General features: G+C 39.5%; 2 protein-coding genes across 3 annotated transcripts in view; one reads left to right on the top strand and one right to left on the bottom strand.

Moving 5' to 3' along the window:
- lrrc40 (leucine rich repeat containing 40) overlaps window positions 1–7,900 on the top strand; it is a 28,050-nt gene extending 20,150 nt beyond the window's left edge. The window contains exons 11-15 of the mRNA XM_034711675.1: window positions 3,657–3,764; window positions 3,889–3,999; window positions 5,631–5,708; window positions 6,441–6,626; window positions 7,002–7,900. Of these exons, the coding sequence (XP_034567566.1) occupies window positions 3,657–3,764; window positions 3,889–3,999; window positions 5,631–5,708; window positions 6,441–6,626; window positions 7,002–7,107 (589 nt within the window). The 3' untranslated portion in view covers window positions 7,108–7,900. The remainder of the gene's footprint in view (window positions 1–3,656; window positions 3,765–3,888; window positions 4,000–5,630; window positions 5,709–6,440; window positions 6,627–7,001) is intronic.
- Window positions 7,901–9,585: 1,685 nt separating this feature from the next.
- Window positions 9,586–18,631, bottom strand: LOC117825526 (prothymosin alpha-A-like). 2 transcript variants are annotated; one of them, XM_034701423.1, is made up of 5 exons: window positions 18,343–18,631; window positions 13,757–13,825; window positions 12,666–12,747; window positions 11,992–12,077; window positions 9,586–10,572 (listed from the first exon to the last, which is right to left on the bottom strand). In XM_034701423.1, the coding sequence occupies exons 1-5, from the start codon at window positions 18,388–18,390 to the stop codon at window positions 10,534–10,536; spliced, it is 324 nt and encodes a 107-aa protein (XP_034557314.1). In that variant the 5' UTR covers window positions 18,391–18,631; the 3' UTR covers window positions 9,586–10,533. The 2 variants fall into 2 exon arrangements, with proteins under 2 accessions (XP_034557314.1, XP_034557322.1); XM_034701431.1 differs by lacking the exon at window positions 18,343–18,631 and adding an exon at window positions 16,128–16,298.
- Window positions 18,632–19,846: the final 1,215 nt, after the last annotated feature.

Raw genomic sequence — 19,846 nt, 5'->3', positions numbered from 1 at the left:
GTGACTTGTTGGATTCCCGAAAAAATGCTAGTCTCTAGTCTCCAACTGAGAAATCAACTTAATATCCATAAGTCTGCCCATCTAGAAAAAGGATTAAGTAAACAGCAGAAAGGCCAATCTCATCTGGTGATAAAATGGCACAGAGAAACATTTATGAAGATGGGAGCATTAGCCAAGCAGACACAAACATTATACTTCATCCAGCCACAACTCGGCAAAGTGGAAACATTAGTGGCCATTGTTTTGCAAAGGAATAAAACCTAACAGTGTAGTTAGGAATGACAACTTTTGTAACATACAGAATATCTAATATATTTTTTTACTAAGAGCACACCAGAGATGTTTATCAGCTCAAGATTGAAGTAAAAAAACTAGGACTGCTAGCAACACTTAACGGGCCCTTGCACCTTTGCACAGGATAGGGGGTGCTGTATATTGGGGATTGGGGCAAGTCACATTGTGCTGCAGTTACAGTATGTTGAGGTTTCACTGCATTTATCTGTGAAAAGATAACTGTCAAAGTAGGTCCAAATTATTTTGTTTTGCACTCATGAAGCGACGGCACACTTTGTAAACTCTGTTTTCCTACAGGGTCATGTTATGCAAGGTGTCCTGCCTGTAAACAGTTCAGTGGGGGTATGACGGACATAAATGAATAGCAATAATGGATGATTTCAGAAAGGAAATATGATCTTACATGTAAAGTTTGAGGCAGTTTGGGACATGTATGTTTGATTTAGAGTAACCTCCTGTTAGCTTGTCAAAGATTGAAGTCTTGCCAAATGCCAAAACCAAGCCCTTTGAGTTTTGTACACAACCTTAAAGACATTTAGCTCCTGGAGTGTCTTCTTGTGGTTCAAACAATATAAAGTGGATTGGATTGACTCTGTAGGATAAATAAAATGCAGTGATCCATTCGCTTCTTTTGTCTTTAGCTTTTGGTGGCCTGTAAAAAGAAAATTCTGACATTGTTGAATTTGTTTGCACAGTAGCTGGTTTCCATTTCAGAATTTTGTTTGCGTGTGTTTTTTTGCAGCATTCAGGCTGAACAGTGATTCTGCCACTCTGTCTATGTTTGATGCAACATAACGAGTGTAACTGTATCACTATCATCGCTCTCTCTCTCTCTTATTCTCCTCGACCCCTCTTTACAACCATAGACTGTATAAAATATGGACGTAGTATCCGTGACGTCACCCATCTGTTTCTGAAGAGCTTTCTTGCTGCTGTCGAGCCAGTGTGACGTAAAGAGGCGGGCTTTGAGCCTCCTAGCCAACAGCTACAGTGTTCCTGCAGGCAGCTATGCCTAATCTCAATATCTTCAGAATTGCAGCGTTATAAAAAAAATTCACCCTCCTCACAGTGAGAGCCGATCGAGAAATGAGCTATCCAGACTTCACTCGTCTTTTGTACCAGGCTGTAAACATGTTTATTTCTGCTGCAAAGATCGTCTTTTTCCCATTCGTGTGTATGTGACTCCCGGTACTTCCGGAGCCAGCCTCAAGCGGATCCACGATGAACTGGGGCTTTTAACACTTCCGCATTGGACTCATATTTTTAGACCGGAGGTTGCCGCTTGTTTACAACCCATAAGGTGCATGAGATTCCTGTCCAAGGTCCAGCAATGGTGGTTAGCATGCCCATAGTTATGGGAAATAGGGATACCTACACTCATAGTGTTTGAGATAAACTGGTTTCATTAGTGTCCTGTTTTTTGTTCTTTTTGTATTTATAGCTGATGTTATTGTTATTATTATTATTATTAATTTTTTTTTGTATGTCTTATTCTTATGCCTTGTACATAGAGAGCACAGTTTACCAAAGTCAAATTCCTTGTGTGTTCAAGCATACCTGGCCAATAAAGCTGATTCTGATTCTGATTCTGAAACCAGTTCATCTCAAACCAAAAGTCAACTTTCATCAATCTCTGATCCGACAATCATTTCCCATATTAAGGATATGGTTCTAAGGCTCCATGATCTGTTATGTTTCCGGGTTGTCTGTCAGTCCATACATCCTATTTTGGTGACTGCTTATCTCCAGACCTGTCAGGGAAGACATCTTTTCATTTGGCACAACCTCTCCTTTCACTCAGTAACAAACTGATTTAATTTTGATCTTCAGAGTTTGTTGGGCAGGTCACTGTGATCTCATGTTTGTCCATTTTTATTGAGCATGGTAACCCAGTGAGATGATGAGGGAATATCTTAAAATTAGCACAGTTTTCTGGTTTGAGTCAAGGATGAACTGATTAGATTTCCGTTTAATTATCAAGAAGGCAATATCTCAGAAACAACAAGGGAGAGCATTTTTTTGCATCTGGTTTATTTCTTAATTTTTTTTCTTCTGCCCAAGGGAACGACAGCATCTGTAATCTATTAATGGACAATCTCCCCTCATTCTACCCCTTGCATGCATGTTTGTCCTGCTGTCGTGAGAAAGGGCTACAGACAATCACATACAGAGGAACACTGAGGGGAAGAGACGTTTTCTTAGATTATGACTCTTCTACAAATAATGGCCATGCAACTACTCCTGTCTAATGCAAGAGTACTTATGTCGTGCGTTGTTTGAGGGGAAATGTAGTCTTTTATGTATTTCTATTATACAAATACGTCCTTTTCCCCTGTTCCTTTTTGCTCAGCCACATTAACACTGTCAACCTTTGAGAAACCCTGTTTCATTATGATGTTCAGGGGCAACAGCTACTACTACTACTACTACTACTACTACTACTACTACTACTACTACTACTACTACTACTACTATCCGTCTCCTCACTATCAGCGCTCTCGCTCTCTCTCTCTCTCTCTCTCTCTCTCTCTCTCTCTCTCTCTCTCTCTCTCTCTCTCTCTCTCTCTCTCTCTCTCTCTCTCTCTCTCTCTCTCTCTCTCTCTCTCTCTCTCTCCCTCCCTCTCCCAACCCGGTCAAGGCAGATGGCTGTCTAACATGAGTCTGGTGCTGCTCAAGGTTTCTACCTAAAGGAAGTTTTTCCTTGCCACTGTAACTAGCTAAATACTGCAAGGTGTAATGCTCATGGTGGATTAAGATGTGAGAAGATCGAGTCCTGTCAGTAAGAGGGGACTGTATCAAATCATGTCTTGATGTTGAGTCTTTGTTAATAATATATGATATATAAAAAACATCTTGAGATAACAGTTGTTGTGCTTCAGGGCTATACAAATAAAGATTGATTGATGTTTGTCCACAAACTATTCATTTTCCTGTTACAGGATATGATCCAGTCCCCTCTAACTGACAGGACTGGATCTTATCTCATCTTAATCCACCATGAGCATTGCACCTCGCAGTATTTAGCTAGTTACAGCAGCAAGGACAAACTTCCTTTTAACAGGCAGAAACCTTGAACAGAACCAGACTCATGTTAGACAGCCATCTGCTTTGACCGAGTTGTGGTTGGAAAGAGGGATAGAGGAGAATAAAAGAGAGAGACTGCTTCAAAGCTATGCATTTAGTTCAATTTCTTTTTCGCTTATGTGTTCATTTTGTCCATGTCTGTCACCTCTGCATCACAGGGGCATCATTATCACTATCTGGCTACATACCCTACTTAAAAACATCTCAACCAACTGTTAATGTTAGTAACCTTTGGAGTTGAGCGCCATCATAATGTGACTTGTTTTTGTTGTTCTTAGTGAGAAGCAGGCGTCTGATATTCCAGATGAGCTGTTTGATGGAGCAGCAGATCAAGGTGTTACCACTGTTAACTTCAGCAAGAACCAGCTGACCTCCATACCATCCAGGTAAACACCAACACAACACTCAAACCTACACACCATCACACCTACACTCAAGCACAAAACATTGAATCACAACGAAAGACGGTTTGAGCACATACAATGACTACAAATGTTCTTTTGTTTGCAGGCTGGTGGAGCTCCAATCCTCAGTGTCTGATATCAATCTGGGTTTCAACAGAATCTCCTGCTGTTCTCCTGACATCTGCAAGCTACTGCAGCTTATGCACATCGACTTTGGGTACACACACATGAGCGCAGAACATCTAGATAGATTGACAATGCATTTACTTTTTAAGAACTCAGTGATGCATGATACATTATATACTGTGCGCATATTTTTGACATGGAGGGATGATACAAACATGTTAAGCCTGGTTTATAAGTCGGCGTTGACTCTATGTGGTCGTGGCAAATGCTGTTTTGAGCCCTACACACTTGTGCATCAGTGTCCACATCACTCTGCAATACTCCACCTCAACACTTGTAGGCAGTGTGATTTCCATACTTGTCAGAACGCCTGTTTCTGGTCCTGTTACACTTTCTATTTGTTTGTGTACAGGGAACTATGGCGTAGTATGTTAAGTAGGAGCTGATACATGTTGCTGGTGATCATACAAGAAGAAAAGAAAGGAGATGATGGAGGAAATTAAACTTTCGGTTGCAGGAAATAGAATGCTGCCCAGTGGACCAATCAAAGAGCTTGAGGGTTGCGTCCTTTTGATACATTTTGGAGGAGGCTCCTAGGTTGGAATAGGGCAGTGCTAAGCTACAGATGCAGGAGTATGAACCCAGCTTTACTGGGTTTGTGAAATGTTGCTGTGTTGTCTGAAATGTTGTGTTTTGTGAAATCCTGTGTTTGGGAAATTTTATGTCTTTGAGAAATATCCTGGTTTTTGACATAGTGTTCTTTTGGGAAATGTCGCTGTCTTTCTGGAATGTAGCTGAATTTTTAGGGCCAGTTTATGTGTGCAATATTTTTCATTGTTCAATAAACTGCAGATCATGCAAGCAAAATGAAGTGGTGAGAGTTACCTCTTCAAACGTACAGAGGTGTTCTGCTGTCTCTACTGTCCCACTTGAAACAGCTCCACGCGGTATTTCTCTACACTTAAATAAAGATGTTACCCTGCCCAACTCAAACTGCCTACAGATAGCTCCAAAAGAGAAACAAAAACTATTTTTACATACTGCATCTTCATCTGATAGCACCACAGTAAACGTCCATCTCTTTGACCTGTCTTTTTTTATTTCAATCTTTATTTGTATAGCGCCAAATCACAACAAACATTATCTCAAGACACTTACAAACAGAGCAGGCCTAGACCGTACTCTGTTAAATTATTAACAAAGACCCAACATCAAGACAGGATACGATCCAGTCCCATCTTAGTGACAGGACTCGATCTTAACTCATCTTAATCCACCATGAGCATTGCACCCCGCAGTTTTTAGCTAGTTACAGCTGCAAGGAAAAACTTCCTTTTAACAGGCAGAAACCTCGAGCAGAACCAGACTCATGTTAGACAGCCATCATGCTTAAGTTTCATAATGTGATAAATTGGAACCAGGGACATTTTATATAAATATATATCCTTTAATTGATCAGATGATGTCTCATAGAAATCAGAATCTGTTTTTTTCCATGAGACCCTTTGCACTCAGCTCACATGACTCTGCTGGTTATGGGTAACATGACTGATGGCAGCTAAAGTCATATTACTGCTGAAGCCGAACTTCCCCTCAGGGACAGGAAATATATATTTAAATATTTCTTCTGTACTAAATAAAAACACAGACTATATTTCCTGTCATATGTTCATTCCATAGCCAAACATTTACTATTTTTTGTCTTGCTTTTTTCTCTTTCAGGAATAACCAGCTGAGTGATTTGCCTCCTGAAATGAAGAACTTGACAAAACTGCGATCCATTACCCTTAAATACAACAGGTAACTCCCTGTTTCAGGACCAGTTCACACCTAATTTAATTTTTGAAATATCTGCAATTAATTTCAAATGTGTGGAAAGCTTCACCCTTGACATCTCTTGTTGGCAAGTAGTCGTGATAGAAATATTGTCATAACTAGATAGAAATCAATGCGTGGTGAATGCTCAGAAAAATAGGTTTATTAGAAATGAAAATTGAACAGGAGGGACGTAGTGTGGGTGTAGTATCCGTGACATACCCATCTGTTCCTGAGCACTGTTTAAAAGCCCGTCGTCAGCGGGTGCCATATTGGAAATGCTTAACACAATTAAACTTTGTCCGAGCTAGTGTGAGTTAAAGAGGCGGGCCTTTAGTCTTTAGCTAACAGCTACCCTCTGTACAGTGTGTGCCGATAGAGAAATAAGCTCCTCAGACCTAAACAGTTTTTTGAACCAGGCTGTAAATATGTTTATTTCTACTGCAAGGATCGTCTTTTTGGAATTGGTGTGTATGTGGTTTCTGGTGTTTCTGCAGCCAGCCTCAAGCGGAAGCTCAATGAACTGCAGTTTTTAGCACTTCCACATCGGCTTCATATTTGAAGACTCTTAAAAGTAGAGAGGGTGTCTGCCTCCCGTACCCTAACTGGTAGATGATTCCAAAGGAGAGGGGCCTGATAACTGAAGGTTCTACCTCCCATACTAATGTTCAAAAGAAACGATAAGTACAGTACATTTACCATTTCTATTGATCATAGGTTCAAGTCTTTCCCTGAGGTCCTCTGTCAGATCATTTCCTTGGAGACGGTGTTACTTGGAAATAACCAGGTGGGCGAGGTGGATCCTTGTCGTCTACAACAGTTGGTTCATCTGACAACTCTGGATCTATCCAACAATGACCTGCTGAATATACCCCCTGAACTGGGCCTGTGTACCACCCTCAGGTATGTAGAACTTGTTAGCAGAGTAAAATAAGTCTATTAAGTGAATTAAGATGAGATCAAATCGAGTCCTGTCAGTAAGAGGGGACTGGTTCGTACCGTCTTGATGTTTGGTCTGTGTATATAATGTAACATAGAGTACGGTCTAGACCTGCTCTGTTTGAAAAAGCGTCTTGAGATTGAACTATGCATTTTGTCTCCAACTGCATTATTTACTTTTTTCTAGGTGTAGTAGTAAGTTCATACTTCCCAGCATGCCTAGATTATGCCCCTAAATAAGTCATTTTTTACATTAATGTATGGGTATATTTTGAATTGTATAATGGAAAGCATTTCATTTGATATATTGCTGTGACTGAAACATGTGCTCTCCCTAAGGTGTCTCAGTCTGGAGGGAAATCCTTTCCGCACACCACGAGCAGCCATAGTGGCCAAAGGAACAGATGCGTTGTTGGAGTACCTGCGCAGCCGCATACCTACATGACCCCTAAACTAAGCTGGGACAGATCAACCTGCATGATTAAGGAATGTTTTGTTCTGTGAAGTTCAGATATCTTCTCAAGTCACTTTGAAGTACTCGGCCAACTTAAATTGTTAAATAAATATGAAATTTAATTTTTAATGTTCCTTCAGCAACCAGGTTTGGGTTAGAGGGATGTGGTGTCCAAATGAGACAAATATTTTTTGACAATCAAATTTAGATGCATTAGTGCATCAGAAAAAGACTTCTCTTTTTAAAGTTGGTGAGAACTGTGGAGATGAGTGGGAGGATCCATCTGTAAAACAGGCATCCCTGCACAGAAGGAGAAGATACCAAATGGCTAATTAACAAAGGAAATCAAGCTAGGTGGTTAAGCACTTCCAAAAATCAAAAATAATCAGAAATTCTTCAACTGTGTTTTTCTTTCCTCTAGTCATTGTATAATTTGTCTTTAAAAGGGCACATGGGCAATCTCACAGGTCAGCTTTTACAGTTTAATTAAAATGTCAACAACTTGGGTATTGATCTAAAATCAAAAACACATTAGAAAATTGTAAAGAGGAGTAAAACTGAAGCCTATAATCATTCATTTTTACTGAAACTCAGAATAGTAGTAGTGTTCCCATTCAATATTTTTGTGCACATTTTGTATTGTTTTACTAAAGCTATATAGAGACAAAGTTGGAAAAAAAACTTAAATCAATTGTAATTTGGTTGTTTTTACACTGGTGACCCCGCTGGTGGGCTACATGGATGGAATGGAAACTGGCCAATAAAAGCTCTGATGCAACTCTGATGTCTTTTGTCTGAGTGAGAATGGGATAGTGGGGCCTTTGAGGGCATTATTAATGTGCATATTCAAGGGGCTGGACACTACCAAAGTAAACCACAAGCTGCAAATGGGTTTGCTTTTGCACACTCAAGCAATTTTGATTGTACTGGATAGAACCTATCTTAACTTCAAACTTAACTGTTTACTGTACATTATTTCACTACCCTCCCCCCATCACTTAACTTAACTCTCCCTGTCCCATTAAAGTTACTAACTATAGACCTTTCTGGAGTCCCTGAGCCCCATTGTCTCGTAGGCCTACTGCTGTTGATGTTCCAGACTCCAGGGGCAACAGCTACTACTAATACTATCCGTCTCATTGCTATCTCTCTCTCTCTCTTATTCTCCTCTATCCCTCTTTCCAACCCCAACTCGGTGGAGGCAGAAGGCTGTCTAACATGAGTCTGGTTCTGCCCGAGGACGTTTTTCCTTGCTGCCGTAACTAGCTAAATACTGCGAGGTGCAATGCTCATGGTGGATTGAGATGAAATAAGAATGAGTCCTCCCAGTAAGAGGGGACTGGACCACATCCTGTCTTGATGTTGGGTCTTTGTTAAAGCTGCTGTTGGTAGGAATGGTGTAAAAAAATGTTACTTTTTTCTACTGGGTTTGGAGAAAAGGTCATAATACCCATTAGTATCAGGCAATGTTATTACTCCCCTCGAACCCGTTATGACGGATCAATCATAGCTAATCTCCAATCCTCTGTCCTAATTGGTTAAGGGGCAGCCCCTACTACGTCCTCCAGTTGGTTATGAGTCCGGCACTGTCATGACTGCACACGCCAATCTGTGTTGAGGGGGTTAAAAGGAAATCTGGTTGGGAGGGATACAGTGGCAGTTCTAGACCAATTTTACTGGGGGGGCCAGGCTGGGGCCAAGGGTGTTCTCAGAGGGACACATTCAACCCTGACAAAAGAGACTGAGAAGTGTGAGGACCGGCTGAGAACAAACTGGCAAAACATCAGTGCATCCCTATATACTAGACATATAGACTACTGTGTACTATATCAAAATGCAGACTGACAGCAGCTGTTTGGCTGTTTACACTCAACATGAGTCCCTTAGCGCTCTAAGGGACTGGAACCAAGTGCCACATGCATGTGTTCCGCCTGTAACATCGGCGCGATACCGAAGCTTTTTTATTGTATAATATTATTTTGGTGTGGAGGGGGGCCACAGAGGGGTCCAGGTTCAGTTTTACAGGGGCACTGGCCCCTGTTGGCCCCTCCCCAGAACCGCCACTGGAGGGATAGTGTTGACATTCGAAGTCCCTCTCTCTGACTCTGTGACTATCAACAGCAGCTTTAATAATTTAACATAGAGTACAGTCTAGACCTGCTGTGTTTGTACAAGCATCACAAGATAATGTTTATTTGGCGCTATACAAATAGATATTGATTGCCTACTCAGTCATCGGTGCAATTCTAGGTTTTTATGTTATTTCAAAGTTAGCTTAAAATGTTCTTGTGAATAGAACACATTAATCTTCATTAATCATTCTGGATCATCTTACTTGTGAGTGGTCCTTTGCAGCTTGCTGTCGTTCACTGCAGCAGTGAATGAGATATTCCCTGCTGCATTCATGCAAAAGAGTGCAGTCGAACAAGACTGAGAATTAATATAAAATGATGCCCCCAATACACTTAATGTTTTTAAATAAACTTTATTGAAACTGTCAACCAGGAAAAGTGCAACTCGACGATGTAAATGTTTTTAAAAGGAACGTCTTCAGATAGTCACCAAGTGCTAGTATGCTAGTTTGCGTTTTATCCTGGACTACAAATAAAACAATTCTTTTAAGATGACTATCGGCGAACCAAGCACAACATCCACAAGCTTTATAGATGTGATTTCTTGGTTGTCCAATGAAAGAAATCAGCAGCGATCCGATTCTGTTTTTAGACTGTAGACTTGTGGCCAGTGGATATGACATCTTCATGCTATGTTGAAAATGTCACGCATCACTGATGACACATTATCTCGTATTAACTGCAAGTAAGGACTTCTGGAAACTAACATATTTAAATGAAAAACAATGAAATGACTGTTTTTCAACTAAATAACAGACAAAAACATTTAACTATGGGCATTAACAGGCAGACAGTTAAAGACAGATGCACAGCAGAATTTATAGCCTTAGAATCTCATACAAAATATTACTAATACAAACTAAGCACTCTGAGAAATGCTGAGTTACTGTTATGCTCCCATGTGGCTGAAAGTTAATATACACCTCATACATGTATACTCCAGAATCTTAGATAGTAACAAAAGTTAGTCAGGGTGTGTGGGAAAGGTGTTTGTGTGTATCACATATGAAATGTTAAATGCTTCAGGTCGGTTCATATAGACATATGGACGGCTGATGACAAGATCTCAAAGTCTTCAGAGCACCACTTTATACCCAGAGAGAATACTGTTGTAGAATGGCCAACCTCCTTACAATATTTACAAAAATATAAAATTTAAATAAAATACAAACAAAATGTTTTTAATTGTATTCTGGTTAAGGGAGGACTGAGGTGTTTGAAGGTTTGCTGGAAAACTGGCTGTCTCTTGATGGTGTCCTCCTCCAGACAGAGCAGGTATTGCAGACTATTTATCGGTCTTCTGTTTCTTGGTTTCAACTTCATCCTGTTGATAAGAAGAAACTAAGTGAGGGGGACATTCTCAGATACAAACATGTAAAAACATCAATGTCAAATGCTGGTTAGAAAATGGAGATTCTATGTTGTTTCCTGTGCTTGGTTACCAAGAAGAATAATAAACCAGATTGTTTTTGTAAATCACATTTGGGAAAAAAAAATTAAAAAAAAGAGAGAGAATTTTTTCATAAAATCATGAAACAGGAGTTACAAAAGTTTGAAAATATGTAAAAACAATAATTCAACTTAGACTCTTTTTTAAGCAAAAAGAAGAGATAAGATAAGATAGTCCTTTACTCATCCCACAACAGGGAAATTCAAGTGTCACAGTAGCAAAGTAGACAGTGCAAAAAATATATAAAGCAAACAAAAGCCTATAAAGTATCAATTATTAAAAAGTTATTAGCAATTAAAATTAAAATTAAAATGAAAGAGATAAAAATAAGCATATCTTACAACATATATATATATGTGTTATTGGTTATATAGTCTGACCACTGCAGGAAATTTGGGCGGAAGCCAAAGTTTGACAAATACTGAAGTTACTTTTGGAAATACTGAGGTAAGTAAAGTTTCATTGTTATTCGTATTTTTCATATTTTGTATATTCTATTAAGTACCAGTTCAGTGTTTAATTTCTGTAATCTTTATGTCAATAGCATGATGATTTTTCAGTAACTTAGGGTGTAATTCACAACCTAAAAAAATGACATCAGAGTCAGTCTGAGGTTAACTTACATCTGGCCAAACATGGGAAAAGTTTGCTATCAGGCTATTATGCAAGAATTTCTTAAAGAAGTTTCCAGTGACAGCCCATGAAGGGAACAGCTAAATGAAGGATTTTACCCACTGTTCCAATCCTCAGTGAAACCCAAAAGTTTATGTTGATATGCTAATTACCCAACCTATTAGTACTTACAACATTAAAAGCAAACTCTTTCCCACACCATGCTGTCAATAATTAATACAACAAGCAAACACTGGAAACAGAAGATTATCTTGAGGGCTTCCTGCCAGAAACCCGTGTTAAATTGTCAGCGTTTCATATATGGGGCAGTTTGTAAAGTTGTGCGCACTGAAAATAACAGCAACAACTCTCCTCATTTAGCTCTTAAATGTCTTGTAGTGTGATGTCTTTTTTTTATCACATTTAGAGGAACATGTGTGATCTTTTTCACATTTAATTTTGTTGTGACAAATGTGTTCACTCTTTACCCAGTGTGTATATAGTCTGTATTTCTTCCTTCTGTGTCGGTTCATTGTGACGTGTGAGCTGTGATGTGTCATTTCAAGTGTATGTGTTTTTGTTTTTCTTTTGTTAATTAAAACCTTCTATTTTAATCTGCACTTGGGTCCTCCTCCTTTTTGTTTTCTGATAAGTGACAGTTTCATGGTAAGTCTTCCCTACCACATCATCATCATCGTCGTCATCCTCAGCTGCTCTTTTCCCTCTTGGTCCTTCAAGATCATCATCTTCATCTTCCTCTTCATCACCTAAATTCACACAAACATCCATTAGTTGTTACACAGTCACAATGCTGAAACATAATCATCATAATCAGGCCTGACCCAACAAAAAGAACAAAACACATCCAGTCACATCACCATGTGGTTAATACAGACTTATTGCAACATTATTAAAAATATATATATAGTAACTATTGCTGAAGGAGGGTAAGGAGCCTCAGTCTTGATTTATGTTATTCTAAACATCTGTAAAATGTCACAGCAAATACAGCTGACACTTGACATACAATATAAACAGGTATCTTCATACAGACATCTTTATGAGCACATAAGTATATCTAGAGAGTGAGATAGGTATGTAAAAAAGCTTCAGTCATATTGGCAACTCCAAACAAGATTCTGTGAACATGTGACTCTAAAACAGATCTTGAAAAGGTTTATTTGACTCCTGGCTGTAATAAAAGCAGGAGCTTTCACTGAAATGTAGTATACTATACAAATAACTAGTGTGTATAGAGTTATGAAACTCCTCTCTCATGCCAAGCTGATATACATATTTCTTTTAAATTCAGGCAATGAAAACAAGAACTATTGCGTTTGTATAGCTACACCTACCCTCTCCATCCTCTTCCTCATCCTCTCCAACATCGTCCTCATCCTCCTCTACGTCATTCTCCCGCTCTCCATTCTCTTCATCCTGCCATGGCAAGTAAGAGTTATATTGATCACCAGATGATAAGGAACAGTTGTCATGAGTTGCCTTTTGTTGAGATATGTTCATTGTTCCGTCTGTGTTAATTGTGGTCTTTCTCCCTGTGTTTCATGTCTTGTGTTATTTATTCCTTGTGTATGTATTTCCTCCTGTGTTTCTTAGTTCGGTCTCTTGTGTTTTTATGTTTTATTTTGTAGTTATTGCTCCCTGTGTGTCTGGTTTAGTTTTACTTCCTGTGTTTTCCCTCTTTTGTGATTGTCTACACTTGTACCTGTTGGTCTCAACTGTGTCTTGTTACTCTTTACCCAGTGTGTATCTATAGTCTCTGTGTTTCCTCCCTTCTGGGCCAGTTCGTGTGTGATGTGTTATGTTACATCTTCTTGAGTGTGACAGTGATTCCTGTGTTCCCTGTGTTCTTCTGTTCTCTTGATTTAGTTTGAGTAAGTTTTGTTTTAGTTTATTAGAATCCGTTTTATGTTGCTCTGCATTTTGGGTCCTCCTCCTTTTGGTTTTCTGATACTGGGACAACAGTTATGTTTTACAAGCTGTCACTGTGTCAAAACCCTATGAATCTGGATTATTCTTTCAATTCTTACAAAAGAACCTGGATCACATGGAGCACATATTGATTTATCGGTGTGCTTTATATCAGGACAAATAATGAGCAGAATTTCCTACATATAATATAATGTGTCAAGGTGTGTCAAATATTAGAAATATCCAAAGATACCCCATGTCATATCTCGACATATATGGACTCAGTATTTGTACTACCAAATCTGCAGCATATCATCCCTCTTTTCACTGAGGTATAAAAACCCTGTGCTGACATCAGCAATGTGATGTATGTGGCATTCAAAATATGGGAGTAATATTAGAAAATGATCCAGGTATGACATTTTACAGTGTCGATGTCAAACAATATCCAGCACGGATTTCATCATACATGGGTCAAACTTTAAATATAGAAGTCTAAGGTATTGTATGCTCTTACTGTTTTCCCATTGGCAGCAGCATCATCCCCATTTTCCTTCTCTCCAACTTGTTTCTTCTCCTTCAGCTCCTGAAGAGGCATAATTATAGACACGTCAACTTTATTAATTTTGTATATAGCCTATAATTAAACGAGACAAATTACCTAATATGAACATACTGGTAACTCACTTTGCAAAATACTGTTAAAAAAAAAAAAAAAGAAGAAGTTTGACAGCTTCTTTTTGTTTTCAAATTTTGTATGGTCCCTAAACTTATTGAACTTATGATCAAACTGAAACTCCGACTCCTTTCACCCCTGCTAATTGGTAGCAGACATTCATCCTGCTGAAGTGGAGGGAAATTCTTGGAGTGCCTCTCCTCCGCCCGCTCCACCACCATGGAACTGGGCGGTAAGTTGCCTTAGACAGATGGGTGGAGCTTTAGATCTCAGACCTTCCATTGGTCAATTCTCTCGAAGTCCCTCCCCACTCCTCCTGATTGGCTGAATCCTGACAACGTCGGTCCCTGCTGCAGTTTATGCAGAGCGTGGAAACAGAAACAGCACATCTCCTCGCATCGCAGCAGGTGACCCTTAACTGTCACTTCATCAGAGCAGATGCTAAAACATGTAGCCTAATTTGTATTTGCTTCTAAGAATCTCCAGGGCTCGTCAAGCAGAAAATATTTCTCATTATAGGGCCTTTACGCACAGTGATGCACATTGTGTTAAGACATGCTTCCAAGGTATCGTCCTTGCTGTCTCCCATGCCCTTCTTCTTCACCGTTGCCACTTTTCTTGTTGTTACACACCTAACATAGCCACCCATTACTTTGTTATGCCCACTTAGAGAAACCCACACACTATCAGTCTGACGAGGCTTCACACTTAAACACGTTCCTAATCTAACTTCATTCAGCCGCCTGTGTGTATGGCGCAAATTTGATCAGACTCTGTCCGAATGTGGTCTTTTCTCCCTCACATTACTGAAGAAATACAATGGGAAGTATTGTAAAGCATATTTAATTGTATACACTGCATAGATCTAGCTGTTTATCCATCATACTGATATTGTGATTTTGGGGGGAAGCGGTCTGTTTCCCTCGCGCCCTCAAGCGACTGCCAGAAAAACCGAGCGCAGGACGCGCGGCTCAATAATATGGGCACAACCCTGTCCCTCGCGCACCAGCTGTCCTGAGTGACCGACCAGAGGAAAGCGCTGGTGTTATATTATTCCAACATATATGCCTACATAAAACAGCGGTTTATTTGTCAGAGCCACTTTTGATCACTTCGTTCTGAATGGTCACCGGCTGCATCGCTGAGGAGACGGACTTGGTTTGAGATGACGGCAACTAGGAAACAAAACCAGGAACACTTGCGAGAATCAACAACACCACACATCCTGGAACCACCAGAACCACCAGACAGAACAGGGATGGTAGAGTTCGGAAACCCCAATCCTTAGAAAATGCAACATCGAGAAAAAGGCTGGGAGGGGCGAATTTTCATCGCCTGGCGTTAACACTCTGCCCCACAATGACAACATAAATAGGGTACAAAAAAAAGATTCGTGCGAGCTTTCAGCCGGAGCTCAAATGAATAAACTAAGATTATCGTTCAAGCACGTCACCAATTGGGGTTACAGCCTAATGAGCCTAAGCTGGACAGTGCTGTTATTGAATGCTATGTTTTACAAAGCACACATCCGTGCGCATTTTGCAGTAAATCATGATCTCTGAATAAGCGTGTCCTCTACAATAATGTGACAACCCATTTCAGAAATCTCATCTATAGCCTACGATGAATATTGTGTAAAGAAAAAAAAAAAAAAAGTCAAGCAAACTGTGATCAAACAAAGCAAATCTGTTTTGACGAGATAAGGTTTTACTGTGATGATCCTGTACCGAAACACTGACAGCGGAACGGTGAAACAGTTAAATGCGTAAGTTAGGCGCTTCAGTTGGCAAATCTTTCGGTGAGTTCAGCGACAGATCAACACGAATAACTATCTTCCATCAAGACAGAAAAAGCAGCGAGGACTATGGTGCCTGTGGTGCGTAAATCTAGTGTGCAGAATTTGGTAAAATTGCAGTTATTTCTTTATCAGTCCCTGTAGACTTGAGGAGGCGGTGAACAAAGCTTATTCTTCCTAAACCGATACCTCAGTCTTCATCTCCATCCTTTCACAGTTGTCTCATACCTATAGGCACTTAGACAACAGTAGAGGATGAAAACAACATTTTACGCATTTACAGGCAACTATTTTATTCCTTCTGTCGATGCAGATTCTCTCTTCACACTGTTCTTAAAATAGACAAATTAGTAATACAATGATGAAAGGAGGCAGGAGTTAGGAAAGGGATTTTCTGTCTCCTTCCCTTGTCTTTACCTTCGCCCTCAGTTCTCCGCTGCTCCCCACTTTACTGTCCGCCATGATATTTTAGAATAGTAAAAAAGATATATCCAGTCAGGACACTGCAAAATGTGAGAAATATAGATTTTTTTTGTGAGGTATAAGCGTCGTAATCCTGCCCGCGGCGTGTGCACTCTCCGGAGCTCCCGGCTTTATAGGACAGTGGGAGGAGGAAGGTGTCTGGGCGTAAATGGTGATTGGTCGATTACCTTTGAAAGTGTTTGTTTTGCTATTGGCTAAAGGGGAACAATAGACAACCTTCCCTTCTGTGCCTGCATATGTGAGTTCTGTTCGTCTATACACAAGTTAATAACCTTTATTTTGTCGCTCTCCAGCTCACACACAGACGTGCGTAAATGCATCTTACAAGTCCTTGCAGCACACATGCATTAACGCACATACAGGTTGGGACTATGTTCTATGTTGTAACTATAAGCTTTATCAAAAAGGAAAGTTTGAAGCCTAATCTGCAAAGTGGATAATGTGTCTGCCTCCAGGACCCTGACTGGTAGATGATTCCAAAGGAGAGGGGCCTGATAACTGAAGGTTCTACCTCCCATACTACTTTTCGAGACTATAGTTAGGCCTATCACAGCTCAAGCTGGCTACAATCGTGGACTGAGATTATTTATTTAGTTTTTCTCTTTTCAGTGAAGGTTCTCTGTTAGTAGGCATCTTGAGCAATAACAAAGTTGAATCCAATCCAATATAATCTAAAACTATCATGTCCATTATAAAAATGTTTGGCAACACTGCTTAATTGAATTTTGTATCCGTTAAACGTATTAACGGTTAAGGAACAAATTGTTTCCCTGTTTTTTCCAAATATGAAAGCAATTCATTGTGAGAAAACAATTTGAACTGTTGTTGAAGCATTCACTTTTGAGTTTACAATTATAACGTTTACTACTTTGGAAATGTTTGGTAGCCTACCTGGATCTACATTGTACCTGCAGACATATTTATTTAATGCGTTATTATTGAGTTTATGTTTTTCAAGGTTAAGTGTATGTTAGTGTTAAACTTTATTATTAGGCAACTTCAAGTTTCTCCTCTGAAATTAACTTTATCCTAAAGTATCCTGGCACTATTATTCCAACTAGTGAGGAAATGGTACTGATCCACTAATACTATTGACGCCCCGAGCAATGTTTACATTTTAAGCACATTTTCATGCTATGTTATAAAAGGCACTTTGCTGTAGGCCTCGGTATTCAATCAATCAATCAATCAATCAATCAATCAATCAATCAATCAATCTTTATTTCTAAAGCACCAAATCCCAACAAAGACTATCTCAAGATGCTTTTACAAACATAGCAGGTCTAGACCATACTCTATGTTTAACTATTAACAAGGACCCTACACCAACACAGGATAAGATCCAGTCCCCTATTACTGACAGGAATCAATCTTATCTCATCTTAATCCACCATGAGCATTGCACCTCACAGTATTTAGCTAGCTACAGCGGCAAGGAAAAACGTCCTTTTAACAGGCAGAAACCTTTAGACAGCCATATGCCTTGACCGAGTTGGGGTTGGAAAGAGGGATAGAGGAGAATAAGAGAGAGAGAGAGAGAGAGATAATAATGATGAGACGAATAGTAGTAGTAGTAGTATTGACAGAAACATAATGAAAGAGAAGGGGAGAAGGAGGCAGGCTTACTGGCAGAGAGGAGGCCAAGAGCACAAGATATGGATGGAGAGAGAAAGGGAAGCAGTATGGTAGAGAGGGTGGTTGTAGTATGAGAGACAGATGGGAGGAAGATGTAGGGTGGGGAGAGTAATTAAGAAATTCAAGGGAATCAGATGGCAGGGTTGGAGAATGAAATGGGATCAAGGGGCATTGGGATGTGTTGACCAAAACTGAATTAATTACATGCTACAAACGTGAATCTGTTATCTGCAGCACAAATTATTAACTTCAAACAAACATTCCAAAATATTACAATTTATTAGTTGACTTAGTTTAATATGCACTATCCTACTGTATTTAAGTCACTTAAAAACTTCCAAAAACAACCAATATTGTTAAGACTCAAAAGAAAATATTAAGTAATGATAAAAAAAAAAAAGGCTACGTTTAAAAGGAAAGGAAATCTGATGTGTAAAGTTATTTTTGTGGGGATTTTAACAGTTAAACTGTAGATTGACAGGTACAAACGCCGCTATGAATTTTAGTCCCTCACCAACATGGCGGCGCGCAGAGACCGTGTGGCGTCGCTTTTGTAGAACATGTCATCTGATTGGTTGGTGAACAGGAAGTAACATAATGCTGACGCTTAGCGGGCGATTAGAGGCTGCTGCAGCGGTCCATCAGACAGAGCTGGAATCTGTAAGTGGGTGGAGATGATGTCGCTGTACTTCTCCGAGGGGGTGTAGTTGTCAAAAAGTAGTTTGCTTTGTAACATGAAATAAATCAAACAGGCAATGCAACAACAACTGACAAAGGCACTGTGCTGACCAATAAAACACAGACAACCATCCTCTTCTGGTGGATTGTAGGAAGTCAGACATGACTGCAACACCTCTTGGCACGTTAGGTCTCCTTAAGCAGTGACGTACTCAGGCTATTTGAGGGACAGGGGCGAAAACAAAAAAGGACACCTACTTTCAAACCTCATGTTCAGGGTGAATTTAAATGTGTTGATTTAGTGGTAACAATAGGGGGGTCCTCCTCCAGAAATGTTGAGCATCTGAAACTTAATTTCCTACATCTTGGTGAAATTTTTTGTTACCAAAATTGAATTATGAAAAAGGAAGACACAATGCCATTGATATATTTCATTATTATTGATAACATTGCATAATTAACATAGCATATAATAAACTACATAGGCATCCAGGGGGTGTTTTTTTTTTACATTTAATTCACTGGAGGGGCATCAAAAGGGCACTTTTTAACAATTATTGACTATGCAACCAGGAGTATTTTTTAACATTAAGTTCAATAGAAGTTTATCCGGAGGGCTTTTATTATTATTTTTTTATACATCTTATACATTTGAGGAGCATCCTGAGGGCACTATTTTTACATTTTGTACATTTGAGGGGCATCCAGAAGGCACTAATTTTACATATTGTACATTTGATGAGCATCCTGAGGGCACTATTTTTACATATTGTACATTTGATGAGCATCCAGAGGGCACTATTTTTACATATTGTACATTTGAGGGGCCTCCAGAGGGCACTATTTTTACATATTGTACATTTGAGGGGCATCCTGAGGGCACAATTTTTACGTTTTGTACATTTGAGGGGCGTCCAGAGGGCACTATTTTTACATATTGTACATTTTAGGAGCATCCAGAGGGCACTATTTTTACATATTGTACATTTGAGGGGCATCCAGAGGGCACTATTTTTACGTTTTGTACATTTGAGGAGCATCCAGAGGGCACTATTTTTACATATTGTACATTTTAGGAGCATCCAGAGGGCACTATTTTTTACATATTGTACATTTGAGGGGCATCCAGAGGGCACAATTTTTACGTTTTGTACATTTGAGGGGCGTCCAAAGGGCACTATTTTTACGTTTTGTACATTTGAGGAGCATCCAGACGGCACTATTTTTACATATTGTACATTTGATGAACATCCAGAAGGCACTATTTTTACATATTGTACATTTGATGAACATCCAGAAGGCACTATTTTTACATATTGTACATTTGATGAACATCCAGA

This window comes from Notolabrus celidotus, chromosome 2, assembly GCF_009762535.1.
Source record: "Notolabrus celidotus isolate fNotCel1 chromosome 2, fNotCel1.pri, whole genome shotgun sequence".
NCBI classification, from domain to species: domain Eukaryota; kingdom Metazoa; phylum Chordata; class Actinopteri; order Labriformes; family Labridae; genus Notolabrus; species Notolabrus celidotus.
This window is presented reverse-complemented; position numbering and strand designations above follow the sequence as displayed.